General features: G+C 34.2%; 1 protein-coding gene across 1 annotated transcript in view; it reads left to right on the forward strand.

The window, feature by feature from the left end:
* The window catches only part of LOC128636237 (mucin-5AC-like), a 196,490-nt gene that overhangs the window by 62,315 nt on the left and 107,605 nt on the right, over positions 1-26,570 (forward strand). Inside the window, 8 exon segments of the mRNA XM_053689276.1 lie at positions 243-349; positions 8,242-8,458; positions 9,821-9,946; positions 10,611-10,728; positions 24,506-24,644; positions 24,866-24,976; positions 25,671-25,740; positions 25,920-26,057. Coding sequence (XP_053545251.1) covers positions 243-349; positions 8,242-8,458; positions 9,821-9,946; positions 10,611-10,728; positions 24,506-24,644; positions 24,866-24,976; positions 25,671-25,740; positions 25,920-26,057 — 1,026 coding nt within the window.

The raw sequence follows: 26,570 nt of genomic DNA on the forward strand, positions 1-26,570 counted from the left end.
TTTTTATTTTTAAACCCAATCCAATCATAATCCAACACAGAAATATTAAAGTTACCTGGCTACTAATTTGATTGACCATACTTCTAAAGAATTAGAATATCATAGAAAACACAAAATCTTTTTGCATACCATATTCAAATGGATTGGAATGAGATATAGGACAGCCAAGTGTTCGCAATAAACTTGTTTATGGAAAGAAAACATATATACTGTTAATAATAGACAAACATTTACTATTTCAGGTATGAAGCTTAATCCTGTGCAGTTTGGAAACTTACAAAAACTAAACAATCCTACGGAAGATTGCAACGATCCAGATTTTTCAGCAGAAGACATTTGCCCAGAAGAGGTAAGGATTTTTCTTTGTGTAGAAGTAGAAATATGTGTTTTAACCCTTTGAGTGCTAATGACGGCTCTGAGCCATCGCTAGCACTCTCACACCTTGAGGGAGATCTGTGGGCTCCCACCCGCTCCTACACTGGCGATTGTGCCTGTATAGTGACAGGCATCGTTTTGTGTGGTGACGTCACGCGCTACAGACCCCCAAGACCTACCATTGGAAAGGTAATCGTCTAACCTTTCCAATAGTGTAAGTCTTGGGGGTCCGAAAAAAATAAAAAAAAAGTAAAAAAAAAATTGTTAAAAAAATAAAAAAAAACATTAAAAAATCTTAGCACCCAGGTGGGAAAGAGCTTAGCACTCAAAGGGATAATAGTGTTTTGCTTTGAAAGTATTCTATAATATTATAAATCAACTTGCTAAAAACCCCAAAAATATTTTTTTTTTATTATGCGAGCTGTCATTTTAAATTGTTTTTGACATTGGTAGACAAAAACATATGCAAATACACTCTCATATACAACTGTAGGGTTGATCACAATTGTGAGCTTAATTTCAGCATATACCAATTTCTGAAATTCAATACATTAAAGGTATATAAAAAACTGTTTTTATTCATAAATAGCATACAATTTAAAACAACTTTCCAATTTACTTCCACTATCTAATTTGCTTAGTTCTCCTGGTATCATTTGTTGAAATCCTTACCTAGGTACATTCAGGAGATATGAGCTAGCTGCTGATTGGTGGCTGTACATATATGTCTCATGCCATTGGCTTACTTAAATTACAGTCTAGTCAATATTAAACTGTCATGATTCAGAAAGGGAATGCAATTTTAAACAACTTTCCAATATCCTTTTATCATCAAAATTGCTTTGTTCTCTTGATATTCGTTTTTGAAAGCTAAACCTAGGTAGGCTCAAAACGATTTCTAAACCATTGAAAAATGCCTCTTATCTCAGTGCATTTTGACAGTTTTTCACATTTAGACAGTGCTAGTTCATGTGTTTCATATAGATAACATTGGGCTAAATCCCGTGAAGTCTGCACTGATTGTCTAAAATGCATGTTTTTTAAAAAGCACTGAGATAAGGGGCAGACTGCAGAGGCTTAGATACAGGTAATCACAGAGGTTAAATGTGTATTATTATCACAGTGTTGATTATGGAAAACTCGGGAATGGGGAATGTGATATTTCCCTATCAGCCAATCCTGACCAGTAGTCTTCTTATCTCAGTGTCAAGTGGCAAAATAAAGAAATATTCCAGAACAATAAATAAAAAATAGAAAATGAGGAGGCAATCCAATACTCACAGAGAGAAGGGAGAAACAGGAGAATGGTCACTTGGCAATGCAGGAAATAATACCAGACAGACAATCCAATTCTTCACAGTACCAAAGGGGTTAAGTAGAGAGAGGTCAGGGAAGGCCGAGTTCAATACCAGGAGACACAACAGTTCAGGGGTTAAGCAGGAGAGTAACCAGTGACAAGCAGAGTTCAGCAATAGGAAGGCAATCCAATACAGCACAACAGTTTAAGGGTTAAATAGGAGAGTAGTCAGTGATAAGCAGAGTTCAGCACCAGGTAAGCAATCCAATGTTAACACAGCAGTTTGAGGGTTAAACAGGATAGTAGTCAGTGACAAGCAGAGTTCAGCAACAAGCAGGTAATCCGATGTAACACAGCAACACAGAGAAAAAGCACCCAGGGAAACAGAAGAATAGCCAATACTTGGGCAATGTAAGTAAGGAAAGAAAGAGCGGTGGTGACGTCATAACTAGTGTGCCCAGAGCACTGCTGCATCCATGGTAACGACCATGGCAACAGGAAGGAGACTTCTGCATCCGTGGCAATGGCCACAGCGGAACGGAGCAAATCGGCATGACATTATCTATCTTATAGACAATAAAAATGTTCAAGTAGACTGTCCCTTTAATGTGTTCAGCTAGCTCCCAGTAGTGCATTGCTGCTCCTCCAACAAAGAATATTAAGAGAATGAAGCAAAATTAATAATAGAAATAAATTGGAAAATTGTTTACAATGGTATGCCCTGTCTGGGGTTTCATGTCCCTTTTATACCCCTGAGGCTTGAAAATAACTCAAAATAGTTATTATTTAGGCCGTTAATCTTGAGATTCCGTAATTGAAAAATGAAGTGTGCACAATTAAAGACAAACTAAATGGTTATTCGGGGGTTTAGTGATTGCATCACAGGTTGAATAGTCTGTATGTTCATCAGTTACTTTTATTAGTGAAGCTAATAGATGACTTATGTGCAATTGACCTGTGTGGTCCATATATGTGTGTCTCTCTAATGGATTCAATACTATTGGTATAATGGGCATGTGTGATTGCTGGGTTATCAATTTTACTAATTTCTATTAGTATAAATGTGCTTATTATTGTTATACAGATAGATGATAGATAGATAGATGATAGATAGATAGATAGATAGATAGATAGATAGATAGATAGATAGATGATAGATAGATAGATAGATGATAGAAAGAAAGATAGATAGATCGAAAGAAAGAAAGAAAGATAATTATTATTATAGATAGATAGATAGATAGATAGATAGATAGATAGATAAATAGATAGATTTTGGTAAAAGGACATACAAAGAAGAACTTCTAAAAGAAATTCTAAAAAATGTTGTTGTTATGTATATAATGGAACTCCATACACTACAAATTCTCCTGCTTTTGTGCATCTGAACACATTTTTCGGAAGGTTTAAAGCTTCCCAACTCAGTGAATACAATAAACCAATGTTTACAACAGGGATAAGTACTACTATTACATGTATCAGTCAGGTATACATGATATACATGAATATTATTTTGGTAGGGGATTTTAATTTAGCTCCTAACTTCCTCATTGATAGGAAAAGAGAGGATAAAATGTAACAATTAGTAAAACAAAGCTATGTTATGAGAAACAAAATGAAATATTGAACTTAGATAGATGCCTGTAGATATTTGGAGCGCAAAGCATCCTGACAAATCAGATATTACTTGTTATTCAAAAACACACAATATCTTCTTGAGAATATATTGTTTTTTTATCTCAAATTTTAATTTCATTGCTTTATTAGTCATTTTGTATAGGGGATCTAGGCAGCTGCCTCCCAATAATATTGTATATTTTGTCTATTAGAATATCTCAGCGGTGCATTCCAATAATATTAGTACAGTTTATGGATTATGAATATTAATAATTAATAACAATAATAAAATTATCGTTAGCAATATCTCCAATTAATATAGTAGAATCTTATCAGTACACTTCAGTGAAATGTAATATAATCTCAGTAGTGTACTCCAAAATAATACTATTGAGATATCTAGAAATTAATGACAATAACATTATTATTAAATATTAATATTTAATCCCAAGGTAAAATAGTTTCTAAGTTCTGATCAAGTACATATTTATAAACACAGTGACTATATTTACGCAGTAAACAGAATATCACTTATGACCAGATATATATTAATTATTACAATATTAAAATATAAAGTTATAATATTTAGAAATATTTAGATGAATTCATATTCAATTAAATTGTCTGTTATCCTTGATATGGCCACAATATTATTTAGAAATTAACCTTACTCAAAATTAATTCAAATATCACAATTAAAATTTTACTAGAGCTATTTATAATTACCCAGTAGCATCAATCAATTTCACAATATGGATTACTAGCTTAACAACACTTGGTTAGCAAATATAAACCAAATATTACAGTACAAATCTTACCAAACCTCAATAAATCTAAAAGAATTTCCAAGAGATATAATTTATCTATCTGGGCCAAAATAATCATCATATAATAATTATTTGTAACTTCAAATAATCAACCAGAGATTTTTACACAATATTCTCAATTCAACATATATCAATCAGTAAAGCATTAATAAGTCCAATTTAGCCCCAACAATAAGTGCAATGTCTAAAATATATCACAGTATTTTTAAATCAATTTATAAGTATGGAATACAAAACCCTTTTCTTAATGGTAAATTTATTTAATGCAATCATAATTATTTTCTAGAATACATTAATCTATTTAATATTAGATTATAAGTATAGGGTACCTTTAAGCTTCATCTATTGCACTATTTATATAAAGAATATATTTGCTTTAAACTATTTAATTAGTAAAGCATTTCTTTTATACGTTACCAGTTAGCCAAATTGAGAGTTTCAGCTTCAGGGGTCCATTTATTAATGTGCGTACGGACATGATCCGATATAGCGGATAATGTCCGCCACATATGCTGTCGGCATTTATCATTGCACCAGCAATTCTTGTGAACTGCTGGTGCAATACAACCCCCTGCAGATTTGCGGCCAATCAGTCGCTAGCAGGGGGTGTCAATCAGCCCGATCGTATTCGATCGGGCGGATTGCTGTCCGCCACCTCAGTGGTGGCGGATGAGTTAAGGAGCAGTGGTCTTAGAACTGCTGCTTCTTAACTTCCCCTTCAGCCAGAACTGAAGCAGAGTGGGTCCGAGGCAGCATCCGCTGCTTCATAAATAGACCCCTCAGAGTTCTCTCAAAGTCATATAAGGAAGGTATCTACAAAAAAAAAGTGTTCCAGCAAAAGTTTGTTTTATAAAGACTGTGTCACACACTAGCGTCTATGTGAGCAAAAAACAGCAGCACAGGAAGACAACAAGACAGCAAGCACAAGGGTAAGCAAGCCGGTAAGTCAGCAATGGTCCTTCTCTCCCAATGTGTAGAGCTTATGTATCCAACATAGCTCCTCCTCCATTCTTGAATCATCCAATGAAAACACTCTGAGTCTAAACTCATCTCTCATAGGCCACTTGGTAATGCCACTAGGTAATTTAACTCCCTGATAATTAAATTACCTCTGGCTTCATCACTTGGTTCAGCCACCGGGAGGCATAGAAACTTGAATGAGAAATTTTATTAGTAGAATATTTAATGTTATTCAAATACAGGAATATATATTTTCCTCAAATATTTTCATAAATGTTCGTTCAAATACACCTATGATTTCCTAGTTTTAATAAAACATTGGGTCATCATTATATGGTCTATTTATTTTGACTGAATATATATATTTACATATTTAATACAAGACATGGGTATAATTTTATATCTGCTATATATATATATATATATATATATATATATATATATATATATATATATATATATATATATATATACCTTCAGTTTATGTTCCATACAATTTTCTATTTATGGTATATCTTAAGGAATGTATTTGAGTCATATATATATTATGGAGATAAAGGGATTTTAATAATATTTTTAGTAGTTATATTATATAAATAGTTGGATTTTAAATAGAATTATTTAATTCCCAATGTATATAGTGCATTTTGTTACATTTCCTAGTTATTATATTATACACATATGTGAGTAGAAGTTTGTAGTAATTAATTATGACAGATATATTTCTATTTGATTCTTATTCCAATCAAGACTGGAGAAATATGCTGTATATAAAACCACCGTAAGAACGGTTTATATAAAATGCGGCAGATTTACAGTTAAAATCCATGACTCTGCAGAATAAAATCACAGGTTAATAAGTACTTAACAGCCCACTTGACATACACCTTATGTGTTTCAAGGTTTTAAAATAACTTCTTCATCAGAGGAAAGTAGTCATTACATTACTGTAGGACCATCTGGGCCTTATACATTGATTGTTGATTGTGATCTTATCTTGCTTTGTTCATATATATATATATATATATATATATATATATATATATATATATATATATATATATATATATATATAACCACAAAAGAGTATAGGTACAGCACAATATTACCAAATCAAATCCAACTGTATGGAGTGCACAAGAGAAAAATGGGTCCTGCAATCCCCCAGGTATAGACAAAGTAATAGAATACTCCAAGCACTGTTTCTTTTTTAGGAAAACATCCTTTATTGAAGTGTCAGTTAATAAAACAACAGCTACGTTTCGTGCCAACAGCCCATAACTTAACTGTTGTTTTATTCTCTGACTCTTTAATAAAGGATGTTTTCCTAAAAAAGAAAGTGCTGGGAGTATTCTATTACTTTATTCTATTACTATATATATATATATATATATATATATATATATATATATATATATATATATATATATATATATATATATATATATATATATATATATATATATATATATATATTAGTGTTGCAGATTTAGGAAAAGCACTCCTCCAGATTTAATCAAACAAATACATTTATTGCTAAAATAAATGTATTTGTTTGATTAAATCTGGAGGAGTGCTTTTCCTAAATCTGCAACACTGTTATTTAATTTGAGGAGCACCACGGTGGTTGTGATTGCTAAAGTGTGCTGTCTCATCTGCTTTGGGGTATATATATATATATATATATATATATATATATATATATATATATATATATATATATATCAGACACGTATTTAATGCAGTATATGTACTATGCAGCTTAATCTAATGTAAGACCTTAAAATGACTAAGGTGTAGACTGTCTCTTTAATTAACTTCATTTCAAGTGGTGTTCTTTTTAAAGGTGACAAATGCCCTAATATGGGAAAGAAGTTGATTATTACTATTGTTTTACTGGCACAAAAACCTATTTTAAAAAACTGGAGACATAAAGGGATTCATCCATAAAACAACTGAAACATTTATAGAAAATCAAATATTTATAGAACAATTCGATATGCTAGCAGATATGTGTAATATAATCAAATCATTTAAAGACTACTGGAGGCCTTATATATAATTGCATGAATCTTATTTAAATCAAAATATTTTTGGGTTAATTAATTTAGGCTTGATATTGTAATTTATTTATTTTTTTGGTACTTCCTTATGTAATTCTCCACTATGTGTTGAGCCTAGAAAATTGATAAGAATATTAATAGAACTGAAAGGATATACTTGCTAGAGTAATGCGCACAATCTCCCTTACTTTGCTTATAAGTTTATGTTTTGTGTAATTTCTTGTGTGAAATTTATATATTCTAATACTGTTGATAATTTGTTACACTAGCTTTTCATAGGTAAATTAATAAAGCAATTATTAAAAAGATTGATAGATTAGATATATAAATAGATTAGATAAATCATATATATAGATAACATCAGAGATGTGTTGTAAGTTTAACTTAATATCTGCCTTTAATATGCTCTATATAAGTAAATAAAAATAGAAAGATGATATATATATATATATATATATATATATATATATATATATATATATATATATATAGATTATATAGATTAGATAGATAGATATATTGATAGATAAATTAGATAGATAATAGATGATAGATAGATAAATAGATATATATATATTAGATACATGTATATAGATAGATTAGATAGATGATAGATATATTTTTATATATATATATATATATATATATATATATATATATATATTTATAGATCGAATAGATTGTAGATAACCTCAGAGTAAGTGTAACTTAATATCTGTCATTGCTATGCTCTATATAAGTAAATAAAAAATAGATAGATTAGATATATAGATTATATAGATTATATAGATAGATATATTGATAGACAGATAGATTTGATATATAGATAGATTAGATAGATGATGATAGATAGATAGATAGATAGATAGATAGATTGATAGAGAGATTAGATAGATTTACATACATACTTTTGCATGGCTGCTGTGTATTAAACTTTATTTTAGTGATACAGCCAAAATAAAACTATACTACTGATAGGCCTGAAATGCACCCATTCAAATGTTAACAACTATTGATTGAATTGTAAAGCCTTATTGTATTTTCCAACCTATTTATTTATTCAGGTGAGAAATTACCTTTAAAACAATTATTTATTTTGTAGGTGGAGATATGTGAGAGCATTCTAAAATCCACGGCCTTCTCAAGTTGCAACACTCTTGTACAGGTTGATGCATATGTACAAGCTTGTGCACATGATTTGTGTCATTGTACTAATGAGACCCGGTCTTTCTACATGTGCAGCACATTTGCTGAGTACTCCAGGCAGTGTGCTCACTCAGGGGGCACACCAGGCAATTGGAGAACCTCAGAGATGTGTCGTAAGTGTAACTTAATATCAGCCATTTTTATGCTCTATATAAGTAAATCAAAAATAGATAGATAGATAGAAAGATAGATAGATGATACATAGATGATAGATAGTTAGATAGTAGATAGATAGATAGATAGATAGATAGATAGATAGATAGATAATCATTGCTGGAGAGGTAACTTCTGAATTTTAAACAATACATCATACACATGCTTTATAGAAAAAAAATATGATAAGGTCAGATACGGATATATAAGTTATGATAAGGTCAGATACGAATTAGCAATGCAGTATATCCATATTTCTGTATAACACATGGCAATTTTTGCTCACAATACCAAGTTTGTTTAGTTTGCAATTAAGTACAGGAAGAACAGAGGGGGCACTAATTATGGTATATATAGAAAAACAACATACAGGTAGCCCTCAATTTACGCCAGGGTTAGGTTCCAGGAGGAATGGTTGTAAATTGAAACCGTTGTACATTGAAACCTAGTTTATAATGTAAGTCAATGGGAAGTGAGGGAGTTGGGTTCCAGGCCCCTCTCAAAATTGTCATAAGTAACACCTAATACATTATTTTTAAAACTTTGAAATGAACAAAAACATTTGCTAAACATCACCTAATTAAATAATCACACAACAGACTGCATCATCATCAAACTAAGTTTAATGAACAAAAACGTTTTTTTACTTGCATTTTTCTGCAATCAGTTCTCTGCATTGTTAGCATGTTAGATAATATTGGGTCTGCACCTATTCTATGCATTTCAATCAGCATTGATTAAGCAGTTAACCTCACCTCAAGCTGCTTAACAGGAAGATAATAGGGAAGTGCCTGCTAAATTTTGCTCAATAGATCTTGTCTGATCTGTGTACACAAATCCATTTAAAGCTGTTAAGTTGCATAACTTTGCTGCAAAGCAAGCGGACAGCTCCACCTACTGGCTATTTTAATTAGTGTATTGCTTTCCAAAAGCTTTTCAATAGCAGTCACATGATTGAAAAAAAAGATTGTTATTCTGAAACGGCGCAAATTAAACCGGCGTAAACCGAGGGCCACCTGTATAAACATACATTTATGAACATAAATAACAAGGAGAGCAAGAGTGGAATAAAATACAATTTTAGTGCTTGCACATTAACACTGCTTATTTTTCATTTACATCAAATAAATCAATTTTCTTTGCTTGTGTTGCCCTAAAGCTGTTTTCTAAATGTAGGGCTATAGATTGTGAATTTATTTTTCTCTTTCCACTATGAATGTTTAAGCAACTTGTAACTTTTCACCCCCTTTATCAATATGTTATATTATTTTCTCTTTTTACAGTATTCATCACTGTTTGATGTTTTATTATTGCTTTCTTAGCCCAACAATGTCCATCTAGTATGGAATACCAGGAATGTGGCTGTCCTTGCCCTGATACCTGCACCAATTCAGAGAGAGCTTTATTGTGTGAAGACCATTGCCAAGATGGCTGCTTCTGTCCTGCAGGTAATGCTATCCATAAAGGAACAATAAAGACAACATTCAATCCTCCTTTAAAATATTTACTTAAGGAAAATAAAACAATATTGCAACATAAGGTCATTATTTATTTTGTCTGCTTTTACTATTAAATATATCTGAAATGTTCACTTGTTTCCCTCTCTCCAGAGTAACTGGTGTGCCTCCTTCATACATCAATATGGTCACATCACATTTACTCAGTCCAGCAATATTTTAAAGAGTGATTGATTATCTCAGAGCACAAGCCCATTTACAGGTGTCCCTAACTATTCCCAACAAAGGAGACCAGGAACATGAATTTAACCAGGCATTTCAAGAAGAGTGTCACTAAATTACTCTTGATTTGCAAAATCTTACAATTTTACTAACAAAGTGCCAGTATTTTTTCATGAATCAGAAAAAGTATACAATTAAATAATAATCAATTTGCTTCAGTTAACACATTTACATTGTACTCTTGCTATTGACAGGAAGGTAGGCTCATGAGCATGCACATTTGTAATTGTATTCATTATCTTAGCCAATCCCTAATTACCCCATTTAACAAAATTCTACTCTATTTTTTCATATTCACTATTATGTGTTACATTAAAAACCTAAACAATTAATGTATGATTTCATGACAATGATGTATGTTTTTCCATTACAGGAACTGTACTTGATGACGTTTACCATTCAGGTTGCATTCGTCAAGAAGAATGTTTTTGTATTTATAACGGTGAGACATATAACCCAGGCTCATCCTTCTCTACCCTTTCTCGTACCTGGTGAGTTAATATTTAAATGAACACTATAATTAAAAGAATTTCTAACTAGAGCGTTAAAGGCTGAATTTCATAAATATGAAATATCAACTGTATAGTAAACAAAATAAAGATTATTCTAATTAAATCTCATGTGATCATTATTTCTCTTTGGTTGCAATTAGTTTAGTTTGTTACCTTCCATGTGCCTCCAAAACGTACTAAGCCACGGATGCAGATTTGGAGCCTTTGCATTGCAAGATTGCTCATAATGCCTTCTGACATTGTGAAGATAAATCACTCTAAAATCGTTTGTTCTGTGTGATTGAAAGGATCTGCTCTCATGCAACAGCAAGGAGCGGTGCAGCACATGCTTGTCCAATAGAAAATACGGGCAATGGACATACAGTTCCCATTCACCACAAAAATGGGCAGACATGTTCCTATGTCGGGAAACTTTTTCACCTATACAATAGTACATGAGGCCCATTATGTTTGTATTGCTTATATTATTGCACAAGCATATGTTTGTGCAGCCCCACCCCTGATGAACGATTATGAGGTGAATTGACTCCACCCCCTAAGATGGCTAAAAAACAGCTGCTTCCTAACACATATTTTTCAGGTTTGCATGACTGAGTCTGAACCACAAATTTTAAATAAAGGTATAGATTGGACTCACATATGCCCAAAACTGAGAGTCACTACACAAATTATCATGTAGTTATGCTGCTAGCTGAAGCATCTTCTGTCTAACTTAGAGTAGACCATGCAATCATGGTAGATACACACAAGGCTTGCTACAGAAGCATTATTTATAGCAACATTAATTTGAAAGAATGCAACACAACAATTTACAGTCAACACATGAATCCATAGATTAGCACATTTATATGTTGTGCACAGATATAATTTATTGTTAACAGTTCACATATTTATTTAGTACTTTAACAAGAGCAACAGAAAATTAGATGAAATAACATAAAAACAAACACAACATTAAAGGGACATTAATGTCATAATTAAACTTTCATGATTCAGACAGAACAATATGAAGACCTTTTTAAACTCACTTCTAATATCAAATTTACTTTCTTCTGTTGGTATCATTTGTCAAAAGCATATGTACATATTCTCAGCAACTGGAATGCACTACTGGAAGCAAACTGTTGATTGGTTGCTACAGACATATGGCTCTTGCATTTGGTTCATGAGATATGTTTTGATACGTCTCAATAATGTATGGCTGCTCTGAAGCTGGCTTTTCAGGGGTTAAAAATAGGCAAATAGTATCTCTAAAATATTCTTTGTAGTTTATCTTTAAGTCTTATATAACAGTAAATAGTAATGAATAATATTGGCAGTTTATCTGTATTAGTAGACAGATTAGATTAGATATAGTTAGATACTTCTTGACTGCTAGTTTACTCTCCGTTAATCAAAGTGTAACAGTGAATTGGTGATGTCATATCCAGTTTTGGGTATGTGATGTCATTTCCGGAATGTCACTTCCGGTTTCGATTTGACCAGATGTTTTCTGTTTGACTGGATGTTTTGATGAGGTTAGGAGGATCGTCTCTAGTTACCATTTCTGAAGCGTTTAGTTATATTATCATGAGAGAGGACTATTACACTTCTATGCTAACATTTGGGTAACCATATTACTAATATGCCAATGTAGACATAAATAAGTATATCGTATATGTAAAATAGCATTAAAAACAAAACTTCATAAAAGACAAAATTTCATAAAAACAAGAGTTTTTAACAATAAAAAAATAATTTAGGAGACATTCACACTTACTGATGGGATATCACTTATAGAAGACATAAGAAGTTCACCACCTCCACTGCATTTTTACAACTTTTTGACACACCATTTTCTATTTTTTATATATTTTATATATTTTTCATATTTTTCATATTTTTTCATATTTTTCATATATTTATTTCTATTTTTTTTTTTTTTTTTAAATTCATTTTTATTATATATATTTCAACATATATATACAATTACATAATTTTCAAAAAAAAAAGGGAAATGAGAAAGAAAACAAAAAAAAATAAATTCAAACAATTCCTCAGTCTTCCTGACCTTAGTAACCTAAATAATAATTATGCTCTATTAAGTCTTATATCTCAGGGTTCCTGTTGAATTATTTTGTTCACTTTTCCCATAATATCTCAATTCCATACACCCGTTGGTGAAAATAATAATACCAACAAAACAAACAAACAGACATAGCGACAGCAAAAAAAAAAAAAAAAAAAAAAAAAAAAGGGAGAGAAAAGATTTTGCCTCGGACCCTCCTCCTCTCCCCCCCCCCCACCCCATATCTCCAGACCTTGTGCAATTACCATATCCCTAATAAAACCATCTCTGTATTCTGAAAGGGAAAAATAATATAATCGATCTCTGTTGTTGGGAGGGACTTAATAAATGGTGCCCATTTATCAAAGAATTTTCTGATATCTGTTTCGTTATTAATATTCGTATCACGTTGCTCTATAATACATTGTTTTTTAAGATAGTTTTTTACTTCAATAACCGTGGGAATTTCTTTCGTCTTCCATTTTTTAAATATTAAATATCTGGCTGCTAGGATAGAAACTTTAATTATCTTTTTGTTCATTTGTTGTTCTACTAGATTGTCGCAGCAGAAAATGACAAATGTCGCCGAAAGTTCAAAAGGGGAAATCTTTAGGGAGGTATTAAACCAATATTCCAGTTTGCACCAGAATTGTCTAATCAGGGGACATTTAAACATCATGTGAATAATATCTGCAGCATCTAGGGAGCATTTAGGACATTTATAAAAATTAGGGTTCTGGAATTTATGACCTTTTTCTGGTGTATAATGAAATCTATGCAGCAATTTAAGATGTGATTCTCTCCATGTTGTTGAGAGAGTGGTCTGTGCCACCATATGAATGGATTTTTGAATAAATTTACTATTTATATACTCTTGTTCCAAGATTAATCTCCAGTCTTGAGCCACTTTCTCCAGAGTGCGTTTCCCTTCTTCAGCTCCCAATAAATAGTAACAGTATGAAATGGACATACGGCCACTTTTAACTAGTGTTAGCCAGTCCTCTATTTTACCGAGCTCCCAGTTCCATTCCCCCTCCCTCATTAATCCAGACACAAAATGTCTCACCTGAAGAAATGCAAAGAACTCCTTATTGGAGAGGTTGAAGTTGTTCTTAATTTCTTCAAATGTTTTAAAGCACTTGTTATCCTTATCAACAAATTGTATTATCGTTTTTAGTCCTATTGATTGCCAATTTTTAAAAACTGCAGAATCAATGCCAGCTTGAAATAAAGGATTCCCTCTTAAGGGGAGATATTTGGAGACCTTACAATTGAAGGACAGGAGTTTCCCTATCTTCCACCACGCCTTTAATGGATTAATAATTGATTTAATTTTCTTAATTCTAGGTGGCATGTCTTTCAACGCACAGTGCAGTAGAGCACAGGGGAGATATGGATCGCATATGTTCTCTTCTAATGCATTGTTCAGGACATAATTATTGCCTGAGATCCAGTCGGCAGCTATACGTGCTAAAAAAGCAAGATTATAAAGCCGCAAATTAGGTAATGCAAATCCTGTAAATAACTTGGCATGTGTTAATTTATTCAGGGATATCCTAGGTTTCCTTTTCTGCCATATAAAACTTCTAAGCCAACTATTAAGACTTCGGATGTCCTTGTCAAATAGTATTAATGCTGTATTCTGTAATATGTACATTAGTTTAGGAAGGAGGACCATCTTGAAGAGGGCTATCCGTCCTGATATAGAAAGGGGTAGGTTTTCCCATGATCTAAGTTTGTCTTTAAGTGCTGTTAGTATTGGGGGGATATTAAGATTATAAAGGTCGTGTGGATTCGTGGGTATTACTATACCTAAATACTTAAATGAATCTTTGACTGTTTTAAAAGGACTCTTCAGAAATGAATCTTTATTCTTGCGAAGCCAGTAAATCTCAGATTTAGAGACATTTGTTTTGTATCCAGAAAATAAACCAAATTGATTAATAATTTGTAACAGCTTGGGAATGTTAATCTGAGAATTTGACAAATAGACAAGGATGTCATCTGCATATAATGCCAGTTTCATCTCCTGTCTGCCAATCAAAATACCTTCCAGCTGTGATCTGATCTTTATGGCCAATGGCTCGATAGCTAGGTTTAAAAGTAGAGGAGAGAGGGGGCATCCCTGTCTAGTTCCTCTATTAAGCAGAATTTGAGAAGAAACAATATTATTGACAATTATGCTAGTGGATGGAAGACTATATAAATTTTGTATAAACTTAAGGAAGTTCCCTTTAAACCCAAACTGATCCAGCGAGGTAAAAAGATGATCATGTTGTATTGAGTCAAACGCCTTTTCTGCGTCGATTGCCACAATAGCTAGATCTGGGATGTAATCTCCTTCCTCACTCTCCCTCCCTCCAGTATTGTAAAAATATTCCGAAACCAATAGCACTTCTCTAATTTTAGCTGAAGAATTTCGCGAGTTCAAAAAACCTGCTTGATCTTTATGTATGATATCGGATAAGATCCCCTGCAATCCTTTGGCCAAGATAGACATAAAGATCTTATAGTCTACATTTAATAGAGCAATCGGTCTATATGACTCCCTATATACTGGGTCTTTTCCACCTTTAAGGATAAGAGTAGTGAAGGATGCTGAGAAAGCTTTCGGTACCAGTTCTCCTTTGATATACATGGCGTTATATGCTTGATTGAGATGGGGAGCAATCTCCGATGTCAAAATCTTATAGAATTCACTTGGTAGGCCATCCGGCCCTGAGGCCTTATTTGTAGCTAGTTCGAGAATCACTTTCTCTACTTCCTCGACCCTGATCGGGGCATTAAGAGTTTCCAATGCTTCTGCGGAAAGCTTAGGGCAGATTATTTTGCTCCAAAAATCTTCCGCTTGTATTGAGTCAGATTTTCTTAGAGAGTATATCTCTTGGTAATATCTAGCCATTTCTTCATGTATATCTGAGCTCTTTGTAAGGAGTTTCCCATCTACAAGAAGATTTTCAATAAGTGGTGACTTTCTATCATTCCTGACCAAGTTTGCTAGTAGTTTTCCAGATTTATTTCCATACCTATACAGTTTGGAATGTAGTTTCAAATCAGACTGGGTTTCTCTATATATTGCAAATGTATCTTTCTCATTTTTTGCTCGGATATAGCTTGCCCAATTAGCTGGATTTTTAGTCAGAAGTAAACGATTATATGAATTGATCAAGGCATTATTTAATTCTTTTTCTCTAGCTCTTAGCTTTTTACTGATCATTGCACTATAAGAGATAATCTCACCTCTAATAACTGCTTTAGCCGCTTCCCAGAGAATTAATGGGCGTTCCCAATATTCCCTGTTACATTGAATATATTCCTCAAATTTAATCCTCAAGTGAGCTTTAAATTTCATATCTGTTACCAAGAAAGAGGGGAAATGAAACCGTACAGAGCCCGGCTGGAAAACTGCAGATTGAAAATTTAGAGAAATTGGTCCGTGGTCTGACAGAAAAATCGGTAATATTTTTGCGTTTACTTTAGCTGTACATAGCCTTTCATCAATCAAAAAAAGGTCAATTCTTGACATAGTCTTGTGTGCTTTAGATAGACAAGTATATTCCTGAACATCAGGATTCTGAATCCTCCAAATGTCTCTAACATTTAAATTTTGTTTGATTTTCGACAATAATTTAGATTCTAAATTATCTTTTTTGTTCTTTTTATGGTCCCTATTTTCCCTCATTCTGTCCAAAGGGCAATGAGGGGCCATGTTAAAGTCCCCTCCAAGGATTAAATAACCTTCCTTAAAAGAAAGGATTTTAGCCTGTAACTGATTCCAGAATTCTGGATCTATAATATTAGGTGCATATATATTACAAAGCGAAAAAGTAACTTTTTCAATTTTCATTTTTAGTAGTAAGTATCTCCCTTCTGGATCAGTCAAGACTTGTAAAACTTCTGCCTTAAGCCTTTTCCCCATCAATATAGCTACCCCCCTCTTCCTGCCAGAGCCGGTTGAGGCATATACTTCCTTAACCCATCCTTTTTTAAGCTTCAGGACTTCCACCTGAGAAAGGTGGGTCTCCTGTAAAAGAACAATATCAGAATCTAGTCGCCTTGCATGGGTTGAGATTGCTTTTCTTTTGATGGGAGTAGAAATTCCCCCTACATTCCAGGAGATTAATTTCAGATTTGTAACTAAGCCCGACATTTACCTAAGGAGGGGGGGAGAGAAAACGAGGGAGAGAAAGAGAGGAAGAGGGAGGGAGAGAGAAAAGGAGGAGAAGGAGAGAGAAAGAAGAAGAGAGAAAAAACAAAAACAACAAAAAAAAAAAAAAAAAAAAAGGGGGAAAGGAAAAAGGGAATTGAACAGATAAATACTGTCCATTCATTGAACTCTAACTTTTAGCGTTATATTCTTATCAAGAAGAACTTCTTATTTTTCCTGCGTATTTAGTTGTTGCAATCATTTTTCTGCTTCTTGTGGGTTATCAAAGAAATGAACCTCTCCTTTCACAGTGATTTTTAATTTAGAAGGATAAATTATTAAGGCTTGAAAGCCTTGCTGAATAAATTTTGAACAAATTGGGGCTAGGTTTCTTCTTTTAATGGATGTTTCCATTGAGTAATCTTGAAATAGCAGGATTTTTTTTTCTTTAAAAATAATTGGCTGATTTTTGCGAAAATGTTGGAGTAATGTGACCTTATCTTGAAAATTAAGCAGTTTCGCAATTATGGGTCTGGGTCTATTATCTCCCTGTCTATTTGTTGTTTGTCTCCCTAGTCTATGTATTCTCTCAACTACTATCAATGGATAATGGGGAGGAATCTTAAGAAGCTGGGTTAAAGTCTCAGGGATGAGTGTGTTTAAATCTTTTAGCGGCCCCCCCTCAGGGACCCCTATAATGCGAATATTATTGCGCCTGGCGCGGTTTTCCAAGTCCTCCATTTTGTTTTGCATTTTAGCTATAGTTATATTATTAGCTTCAAGATTGGATCCCTGTACTGAGATAAGATCCTCCAAATCAGATATTCTCTGTTCGGCCTCATCTAGTCTGTTGGAGAATAATTTTATCTCGTGTCTAAGTAGATTAATATCTTGCTTAATCTCAGATCTTAAAACATCAAATTTTGGGGTTAGTGCCTCAGATATACTAGCCACTAGGGCCTGTACATTAGTTAATTCGTTTATGGACAAGATAGGAGCTGTAGGTGCAGTTATTTCTGCGGAGGCTTCAGCAGCAGCCTTTGTTCTCTTGTCTCTATGTTTAGATGTCATGACTGGTGAAGGAGTCCGGGAATGGGAGTGAAGGAATTTATCCATGTGCTAAATAAAATAAAAGAGAAAAAAAAACTATTGTGTGTATCACTGCTAATTATTTATCCCGTGCACTATATCAGTGAAATTATAGAAAGGAAAAATTTAGAACCAGTGTCTCAGTGACCATAAAGTGAAGGTGCTATAGCCCTGGGGTAGAGAAGAAGGCGTTGGCCCAGGGTAACGTGATTCAGTTCATCAAGGGACAAGGGGAAAAAAAAAAAAAAAAAAAAAAAGGAGGAAGGGGAGGAAGGATTAGAGATAGAGTGAACCTCTTATTTTTTTTTTCTTTTTTTTTTTTCCTTAAGGAAAAAAAGGATCTTTAAGAAAAGTGTGTGGGGGTCTCTTGACCAGCCATGACGATTGTTATAGAAGGATAGAAGATTTATAGAGGCAGTCGCAATAATATTTTAAGAACCGCCAATCAATAAGATCGACACTCAATGTTGTAATAAAATATATGGTTAACCTGACCAGACAGAAGTAGATTTACCCAATCACGCTATAGTTAAAGGAAGCCTAAGTTTTTCTCTTCTCCGCACCTATCTATCAATTTTAGAAAAGTTCATGCCTTTTGGTTTGGAGATGAGGCTAAAGCCTTCCAGGAGTTCAGGAATTAGTTATATAGGTTTCCCTTTAGTTCAGAATTTGCCTTTAAGACTTCTGCTATCTTCCATTTTCACAATTCTATTCAGTAAAGCAAGAGTCATTTCCCCTGTTGTAAATTCTGGTCTAGTGAGACCTAAATAATATATAGAGCCTTTACCTTAGCTAATTACCTTTACATACATATATGAGTGTAAATCTTTAAGCAGATAATGGGAGTACATCAGAACTATTATTTAACAGAGAAAAAGAGATCCCTATCATATAGGATTTTTAAAGCAGACAAGTATAAAAGTTAGATACACTGAGGCTTTAAGCTACTGCAAATAGATAAGCCTTCAAGACAAAAACAATCTTATACTTTCCAGCGCAATGCAGCATATACAATAAAAAGAAGCCAATTTTGTGTTTGTGCTTGCTACAATTGTGTCCATTAAAGCCTTTACCTTAGCTAATTACCTTTACATACTTATATGAGTGAAAATCTTTAAGCAGATAGTGGGAGTACATCAAAACTATTATTTAACAGAGAAAAAGAAATCCCTATCATATAGGATTTTTAAAGCAGACAAGTATAAAAGTTAGATACACTGAAGCTTTAAGCTACTGCTAATAGATAAGCTTTCAAGACAAAAACAATCTTATACTTTCCAGCGCAATGCAACATATACAATAAAAAGAGGCCAATTTTTTGTTTGTACTTGCTACAATTGTGTCCATTCTCAGTTAGTAAGTGCCACTCTGTATCTTTTTCTCCACTCTTTACGATTCCCGAGAATGTCCAATTTAAAAAAAAAAAAAGATGCTGGTGAGAAATTCAAGCAGAATTTTAGATTTTCTTGCCCTGGGTCTTTCCAAAGTGTAGAATATGTGTAATTTTAGCACGGTGTCAGCAATTTTCCAACACGGTGTGAACCAAAGAGTGTGTTTTTTAAATAGATTTAGAGGCCTACTTCCAGGACAGTCTTCAAGCCAGTTAGCCCCAGTCTATTAGCTCTGAAATTCTTCGCTGTATGTCCCTTTAGAGAATTATTAGTGTGTCAAGAGAGTTTGTAGGAAAAGCAGTGCTATACAACTTAACTTACCCCCTCCTATGTCGTCTAACTGCCCGCCGAATTCTTCTCCGGCGTCCAGGATCAGATACAGCAGCTCGCTCCCCGAGGTGGCCACCCGCATCTCCCGCTTCCAAATCCGATGGAGAACTCAGTCTTCGTCTCCCCTCGCGCAGCACCGGTGGGAGGGGAGAGAAGGGAACAGTATGCAGAAGCGCGAGAAGCGAAGTCCCTCCGCCAGCTCCAGCACAGAGCAAATCCAGTCCACCTCCCACGCAGCACCGGTGGGGGAGGGGTAAAGCAGGCACACACCGGCAGGGAAAGTCTTGCTATAGGTGAGAGTGCTGGGAGGCTCACCTTACGGGGTTGAAGAAATAATATTCTTTAGGCTTAGAGTTCAGCCGCTCTGAGGCGGCGGGCAGTGACCGCAAGGAGAGGGAGGGTATTTTAGTTTAGCAATTGAGCACTTGCTAGAGAATAATGATAACCAGCTAAGAAAGCTAGATAACTTGAGCCAGGAACACCGCTCGTTAGCAGCGCACCTGTATACCCAGGAAAGGGATTTTGGGCCACAAAAAGTGAGTTCAGGTAGCGATGTTTTGGCATATACCAGGGGGATGACAGTCCCCTGGGCCGGGTTCCAGCTTGATCTTTGTTAATTGCCCTGAGAGAGGCAGCCTCAAGACTTGAGGCAGGGCGCGAAAGTTTCACCGCCAGCAGCTGTTGGGCTGGAGCAGTGAGCTCAGGTTAGCTTGCCTTGCTCCTCCTCCACCGGAACCTCTCCTAGAGCCATTTATTTCTATTTTTTCACAACTTTTATATTTTTAATTCCTATATTATTTATATTTTTCATTTTCTAACTTCCACTTTTTCAATCCATTTTCTCACCATTATATATTGGAGTATTATGGTATTTCATTGTTTCACATCACTATGTACTATTTCATTGGACACAAACGGCTAGATTACGAGTCTTGCGTTAGCCTTAAAAAGCAGCGTTGAGGGGTCCCAACGCTGCTTTTTAACGCACGCTGGTATTACGAGTCTGACAGGTACAGGTGTACCGCTCACTTTTTTTCCGCAATTTTAGCATACTGCAAATCCCCTTACGTCAATTGGGTATCCTATCTCTTTAATGGGATTTGCATAACGCCGGTATTACGATCACCTGAAAAAGTGAGCGATAGAGCCTCTCCTGTCCAGGCTCCTACCGCATTTAAAAGTCAGTAGTTAAGAGTTTTATGGGCTAACACCGGAACATAAAGCTCTTAACTAAAGTGCTAAAAAGTACACTAACACCCATAAACTACCTTTTAACCCCTAAACCGAGCCCCCCCCCCCACATCGGAAACAATTAACTAAAATGTTTAACCCCTAATCTGCCGACCGGACATCGCCGCCACTTTAATAAATGTATTAGCCCCTAAACCACCGCACTCCCACCTTGCAAACACTAGTTACATTTTATTAACCCCTAATCTGCCGTCCCTAACATCGTCGACACCTACCTACATTTTTTAACCCCTAATCTGCCTTCCACAACGTCGCCGCTAATATATTAAATTTATTAACACCTAAACCTAAGTCTAACCCTAAGTTTAACCCCCCCTAACTTAAATATAATTTAAATACATCTAAATAAATTGACTACAATTAAATAAATTAATCCTATTTAAAACTAAATACTTGCCTATAAAATAAACCCTAAGATAGCTACAATATAACTAATAGTTACATTGTAGCTAGTTTAGGATTTTTTTTTTTAATTTATAGCTAAGTTTGTATTTATTTTAACTAGGTAGAATAGTTATTAAATAGTTATTAAACATTTAATAACTTCCTAGTTAAAATAAGTACAAATTGACCTGTAAAATAAATCCTAACCTTAATTAAAATTACACCTAACACTACACTATCATTAAATTAATTAAATAAATTACCTACAATTACCTACAATTAACTACAATTAAATTAAATAAACTAAAGTACAAAAAAAACCCACTCAATTACAGAAAATAAAAAAAGAATTAAAATTGTTTTAAACTAATTACACCTAATCTAATCCCCCTAATAAAATAAAAAAGCCCCCCAAAATAATAAAATTCCCTACCCTATACTAAATTACAAATAGCCCTTAAAAGGGTCTTTTGTGGGGCATTGCCCCAAAGTAATCAGCTCTTTTACCTGTAAAAAAACAAATAAAATATCCAACCCCCAACATTAAAACCCACTACCCACACACCCAACCCTACTCTAAAACCCACCCTATCCCCCCTTAAAAAACCTAACACTACCACCTTGAAGATCTCCCTACCTTGAGCCGTCTTCACCCAGCCGGGTAGAAGAGGACCTCCAGACCGGCAGAAGTCTTCATCCAGATGGCATCTTCTATCTTCTTCCATCCGGAGCGGAGCGGGTCCATCTTAAAGACATCTGAATCGGAGCATCGTCTTCCATCTGACGGCGACTAAAGAATGAAGGTTCCTTTAAGTGACGTCATCCAAGATGGCGTCCCTTCAATTCCGATTGGCTGATAGAATCCTATAAGCCAATTGGAATTAAGGTAGGAAAAATCCTATTGGCTGAAGCAATCAGCCAATAGGATTGAGGTTCAATCCTATTGGCTGATTGCATCAGGCAATAGGATTTTTCCTACCTTAATTCCGATTGGCTGATAGAATCCTATCAGCCAATCGGAATTCAAGGGGCACCATCTTGGATGTCGTCACTTAAAGGAACCTTCATTCTTCAGTTGCCGTCAGATGGAAGAGGATGCCCCGCGTCTGATGCCTTCAAGATGGACCCGCTCCGCTCCGGATGGAAGAATATAGAAGATGCCACCTGGATGAAGACTTCTGCCCATCTGGAGGTCCTCTTCTGGCCGTATCGGATAAAGACTTCTGCCCCTCTGGACGTCCACTTGTGTCCAGCTGGGTGAAGACGGCTCAAAGTAGGGAGATCTTCAAGAGGGTAGTGTTAGGTTTTTTTAAGGGGGGATTGGGTGGGTTTTAGAGTAGGGTTGGGTGAGTGGGTGGTGGGTTTTAATGTTGGGGGGTATTGTCTTTTATTTTACAGGTAAAAGAGGAGATTACGTTGGGGCAATGCCCCGCAAAAGGCCCTTTTAAGAGCTATTTGTAATTTAGTATAGGGTAGGGAATTTTATTATTTTTGGGGGGGTTATTTTATTAGGGGGATTAGTGTAGGTGTACTTTAGTTTATTTAATTGTAGTTAATTGTAGTTAATTGTAGGTAGTTTAGTAAATTAATTTAATGATAGTGTAGTGTTAGGTGTAATTGTAACTTAGGTTAGGATTTATTTTACAGGTATATTTGTCTTTATTTTAACTAGGAAGTTATTAAATAGTTAATAACTATTTAATAACTATTGTACCTAGTTAAAATAAATACAAACTAAGCTGTAAAATAAAAATAAACCATAAGCTAGCTGCAATGTAACTATTAGTTATATTGTAGCTAGCTTAGGGTTTATTTTATAGGTAAGTATTTAGTTTTAAATAGGAATAATTGATTTAATTGTAGCAATTTTATTATGAATATTTAAAATTATATTTAAATTAGGGGGGTGTTAGGGTTAGACTTAGGTTTAGGGGTGAATAACTTTATTATAGTGGCGGCGACGTTGGCGACGGCAGATTAGGGGTTAATACATTTAATATAGTTGCGGCAACATTGGGGGGGCAGATTAGGGGTTAATATATAAAATGTAGGGTTCGCCGATGTTGGGGGCAGTAGATTAGGGGTTCATAAGTATAATGTAGGTGGCGGCGGTGTCCGGAGCGGCAGATTAGGGGTTAATAATATTATGTAGGTGTCTGCGATGTCGGGGACGGCAGATTAGGGGTTAATAAGTGTAAGATTAGGGGTATTTAGACTTGGGGTTCATGTTAGGGTGTTAGGTGCAGACATAAAATGTATTTTCCCCATAGGAATCAATGGGGCTGCGTTAGGAGCTGAATGCTGCATTTTTGCAGGTGTTAGACTTTTTTTCAGCCGGCTCAGCCCCATTGTTTCCTATGGGGAAATCGTGCACGAGCATGTTTTTACAGCTTACCGTAAGCAGCGCTGGTATTGAGGTGAGATGTGGAGCTAAATTTTGCTCTACGCTCACCTTTTTGCGGCTAACGCCAGGTTTAAAAAACCTGTAATACCAGCGTTGTCTTAAGGGAGCGGTGAGAAAAAAAGGCTCGTTAGCAACGCACCCCTGCTACTGCAAAACTCGTAATCTCGCCAAAATTTTGATCTTCATTTGGGACAATTCTATTGCAACTTATTTGAAACACCTTAATTGTGACTTTTTTCAACTATACTTGTACTAGCCATTTTCACATCTATTTCTATGTGAAGGCTGTTGTTTTTATTGATATATATAAATAATTGTTTTTATTAACTGTTTTTATACATATGGTCTATTTCCAGTTTATGTAGCCCAATATGTCATTCATGGATCCATGATATATAGCTATATTTATGTTTTATAGTAATACTGTATCTAATAAAATTGTGACATTTTTTTACATATATATTCACCTCAGCCGATTTTGGCACTTGCTTCATCCACTTATACAATTTACTTTCTTAAGGTTTTTCTAGGGGACCTACTGAAGGGAGCATTAGGTGCATACACTTGCGCTAGGTCTATTGACAACCAATAACCTACTTCATAATACCACCCTACTGGCAAAATTTACCATATTAAAAACAATGAGGTATGCAGATTACATGTCGGAATTGTATTATTTTGAGTGATCTTTTGTCATTTACTTATATTGCTAGCACATGCGTTAAAGGAAAATGGAACTGCCAAGAGATTCCTTGTTCTAAGACCTGTTCTTTTGAGGGAGGCGCTCACATTACGACCTTTGATGAATCTTATTACACTATTCACGGGGAGTGCAGCTATGTCCTGGCAAAGGTGACTTTAGTGTTATGTCTTCTCCGTAATAGTGATAAGGATATGAATAAAGACCTTAAAAATGAATGCAAGTGTATCATTTGAAAACGATATGCAAAATAAAAAATAAAAGATATGCAGAAGCAAAACTACTTTATTGATTACTAGCAGGCCAGAAATGTAATTCCTTATAGCACCTTTTATTTATTAAAAACAAACCTCATTCTTGAAATCTTTTTCAGCTCCCTAACCATGACAATTTCACCATGATGGTAAATGTGCACAATTGTGGCCTAACTAAAAGTAGCTCTTGCCTGAAGAGTATGATGGTCAGCCTGAACGGAGGCCAAACCGTAAGTGTGAAAATGTATAAAGATGGAAAACAAGGGGTTGGGCAGTAAAGTTTACATTAATTAATTTAAGATTAAGAGGAAAGAAATATAATAATAATAATAATAATAATAATAATATATATATATATATATATATATTATAATATTTTAAATTTTTGACCATGTTTTCCTCCCCCTTTATATATACAGTAATTACAAATCTTTACACATATTGATGCCAGTTAGATATATACTTTATTTCAATATATGCTATAGGTATCATTATATCTTTCCCCTGTCTGTTTTCTTAATACACTGAATATTGTTAGCATCTATACAACTTTCACCTTAACCCCCTTCATAATTTTACGACACCTCCTCCTCTCCCTGCATGCAGACCTCTGTATCATTTTCTGTCCTTTTAAATGTCCTGTGTTTCAAGACATAATCTGTAAATTCCATTGAATTGGTCTTCAGACTTGAGAAAGGGAGAAATATCACAAAAGCTTGTCTACTTATAAATATATAGTTAGTTCAATAAAAATTGCTCAATGCAATACTCTTGTTATATTGTTATATACATTTAATAAAATAACAAAAAAACACATAAAAATCTCTCATCACAGATCCTTCAACCACAAATATATCTTCTTCAAAAACTCTCTTAAAAAGTATCTGATTTTTCAAAATTTCCTTTTTTATTTTTTTTTACCAGACTGTGGATGTTAAATCTAGTGGCTCCGTTCTTTACAATTCCATACCCACTCAACTCCCCCTTTTGTCTGGTGAGTATTACTGGGATAAGAAAATGAGGAGAAGGAAAAATAAATAAATATATATATTTATCTGTTATCATATATGCAATCTGAGTGGTCAAACAGATCTAAATAGTTGTTGGAGCAAATTTTTCATTAAATCTTCATAATGCCTGCACCTCTGATAACCATGGTATTCTCTATCATAGGAAATATAAGTATATTCAAACCTTCATCCTTCTTCATCATTATGTCCACCCGCTTTGGCGTACAGATGCAAGTGCAACTCCAACCCACCATGCAAGTCTATGCAACTCTTGACCCATCTTATCAAGGCCACACCAGTGGTAAGAACCATCCATAAAAGAATTTCCAGGCATTTATCCTTAGTTATTATAAAACATATTGTCAAGATTTACTAATAGGTCTTTCAGCTTCAGCAATTTCTATTTTATTCTCTGCTTTTTATTCTGCCTAGAATACCAGGATATTCAATCTTCAAATAATATTCACAATAACAATATCCAAGCCCCACACACTGAACAGTAAAACTCCAATGTATTGCCTCATTTTTTCATTACCATTAGAAAGTACTTACTTTTATATTATTATCTATAATGTCTAATCTTTCTTTGTACATATCTGTAAAAAATAAATCATTTCTATTTCTAAAACTAATAAGTAATACCTTGTTAACTTATTTTAATACTTTTGCTATCATTAAATAACACGTGAAATGCAAATATAAAATTAATAGAATAATAATTGTTATGAATAGTTTATTAAACTCAGTAATATGAGGAATTTATTTAAATTACACTTTTTATCTGTATTTCATATTCGTGTTTGCAGAAAAATAC

The sequence above is a fragment of the Bombina bombina genome, chromosome 7 (genome assembly GCF_027579735.1).
Source record: "Bombina bombina isolate aBomBom1 chromosome 7, aBomBom1.pri, whole genome shotgun sequence".
NCBI classification, from domain to species: Eukaryota; Metazoa; Chordata; class Amphibia; order Anura; family Bombinatoridae; genus Bombina; species Bombina bombina.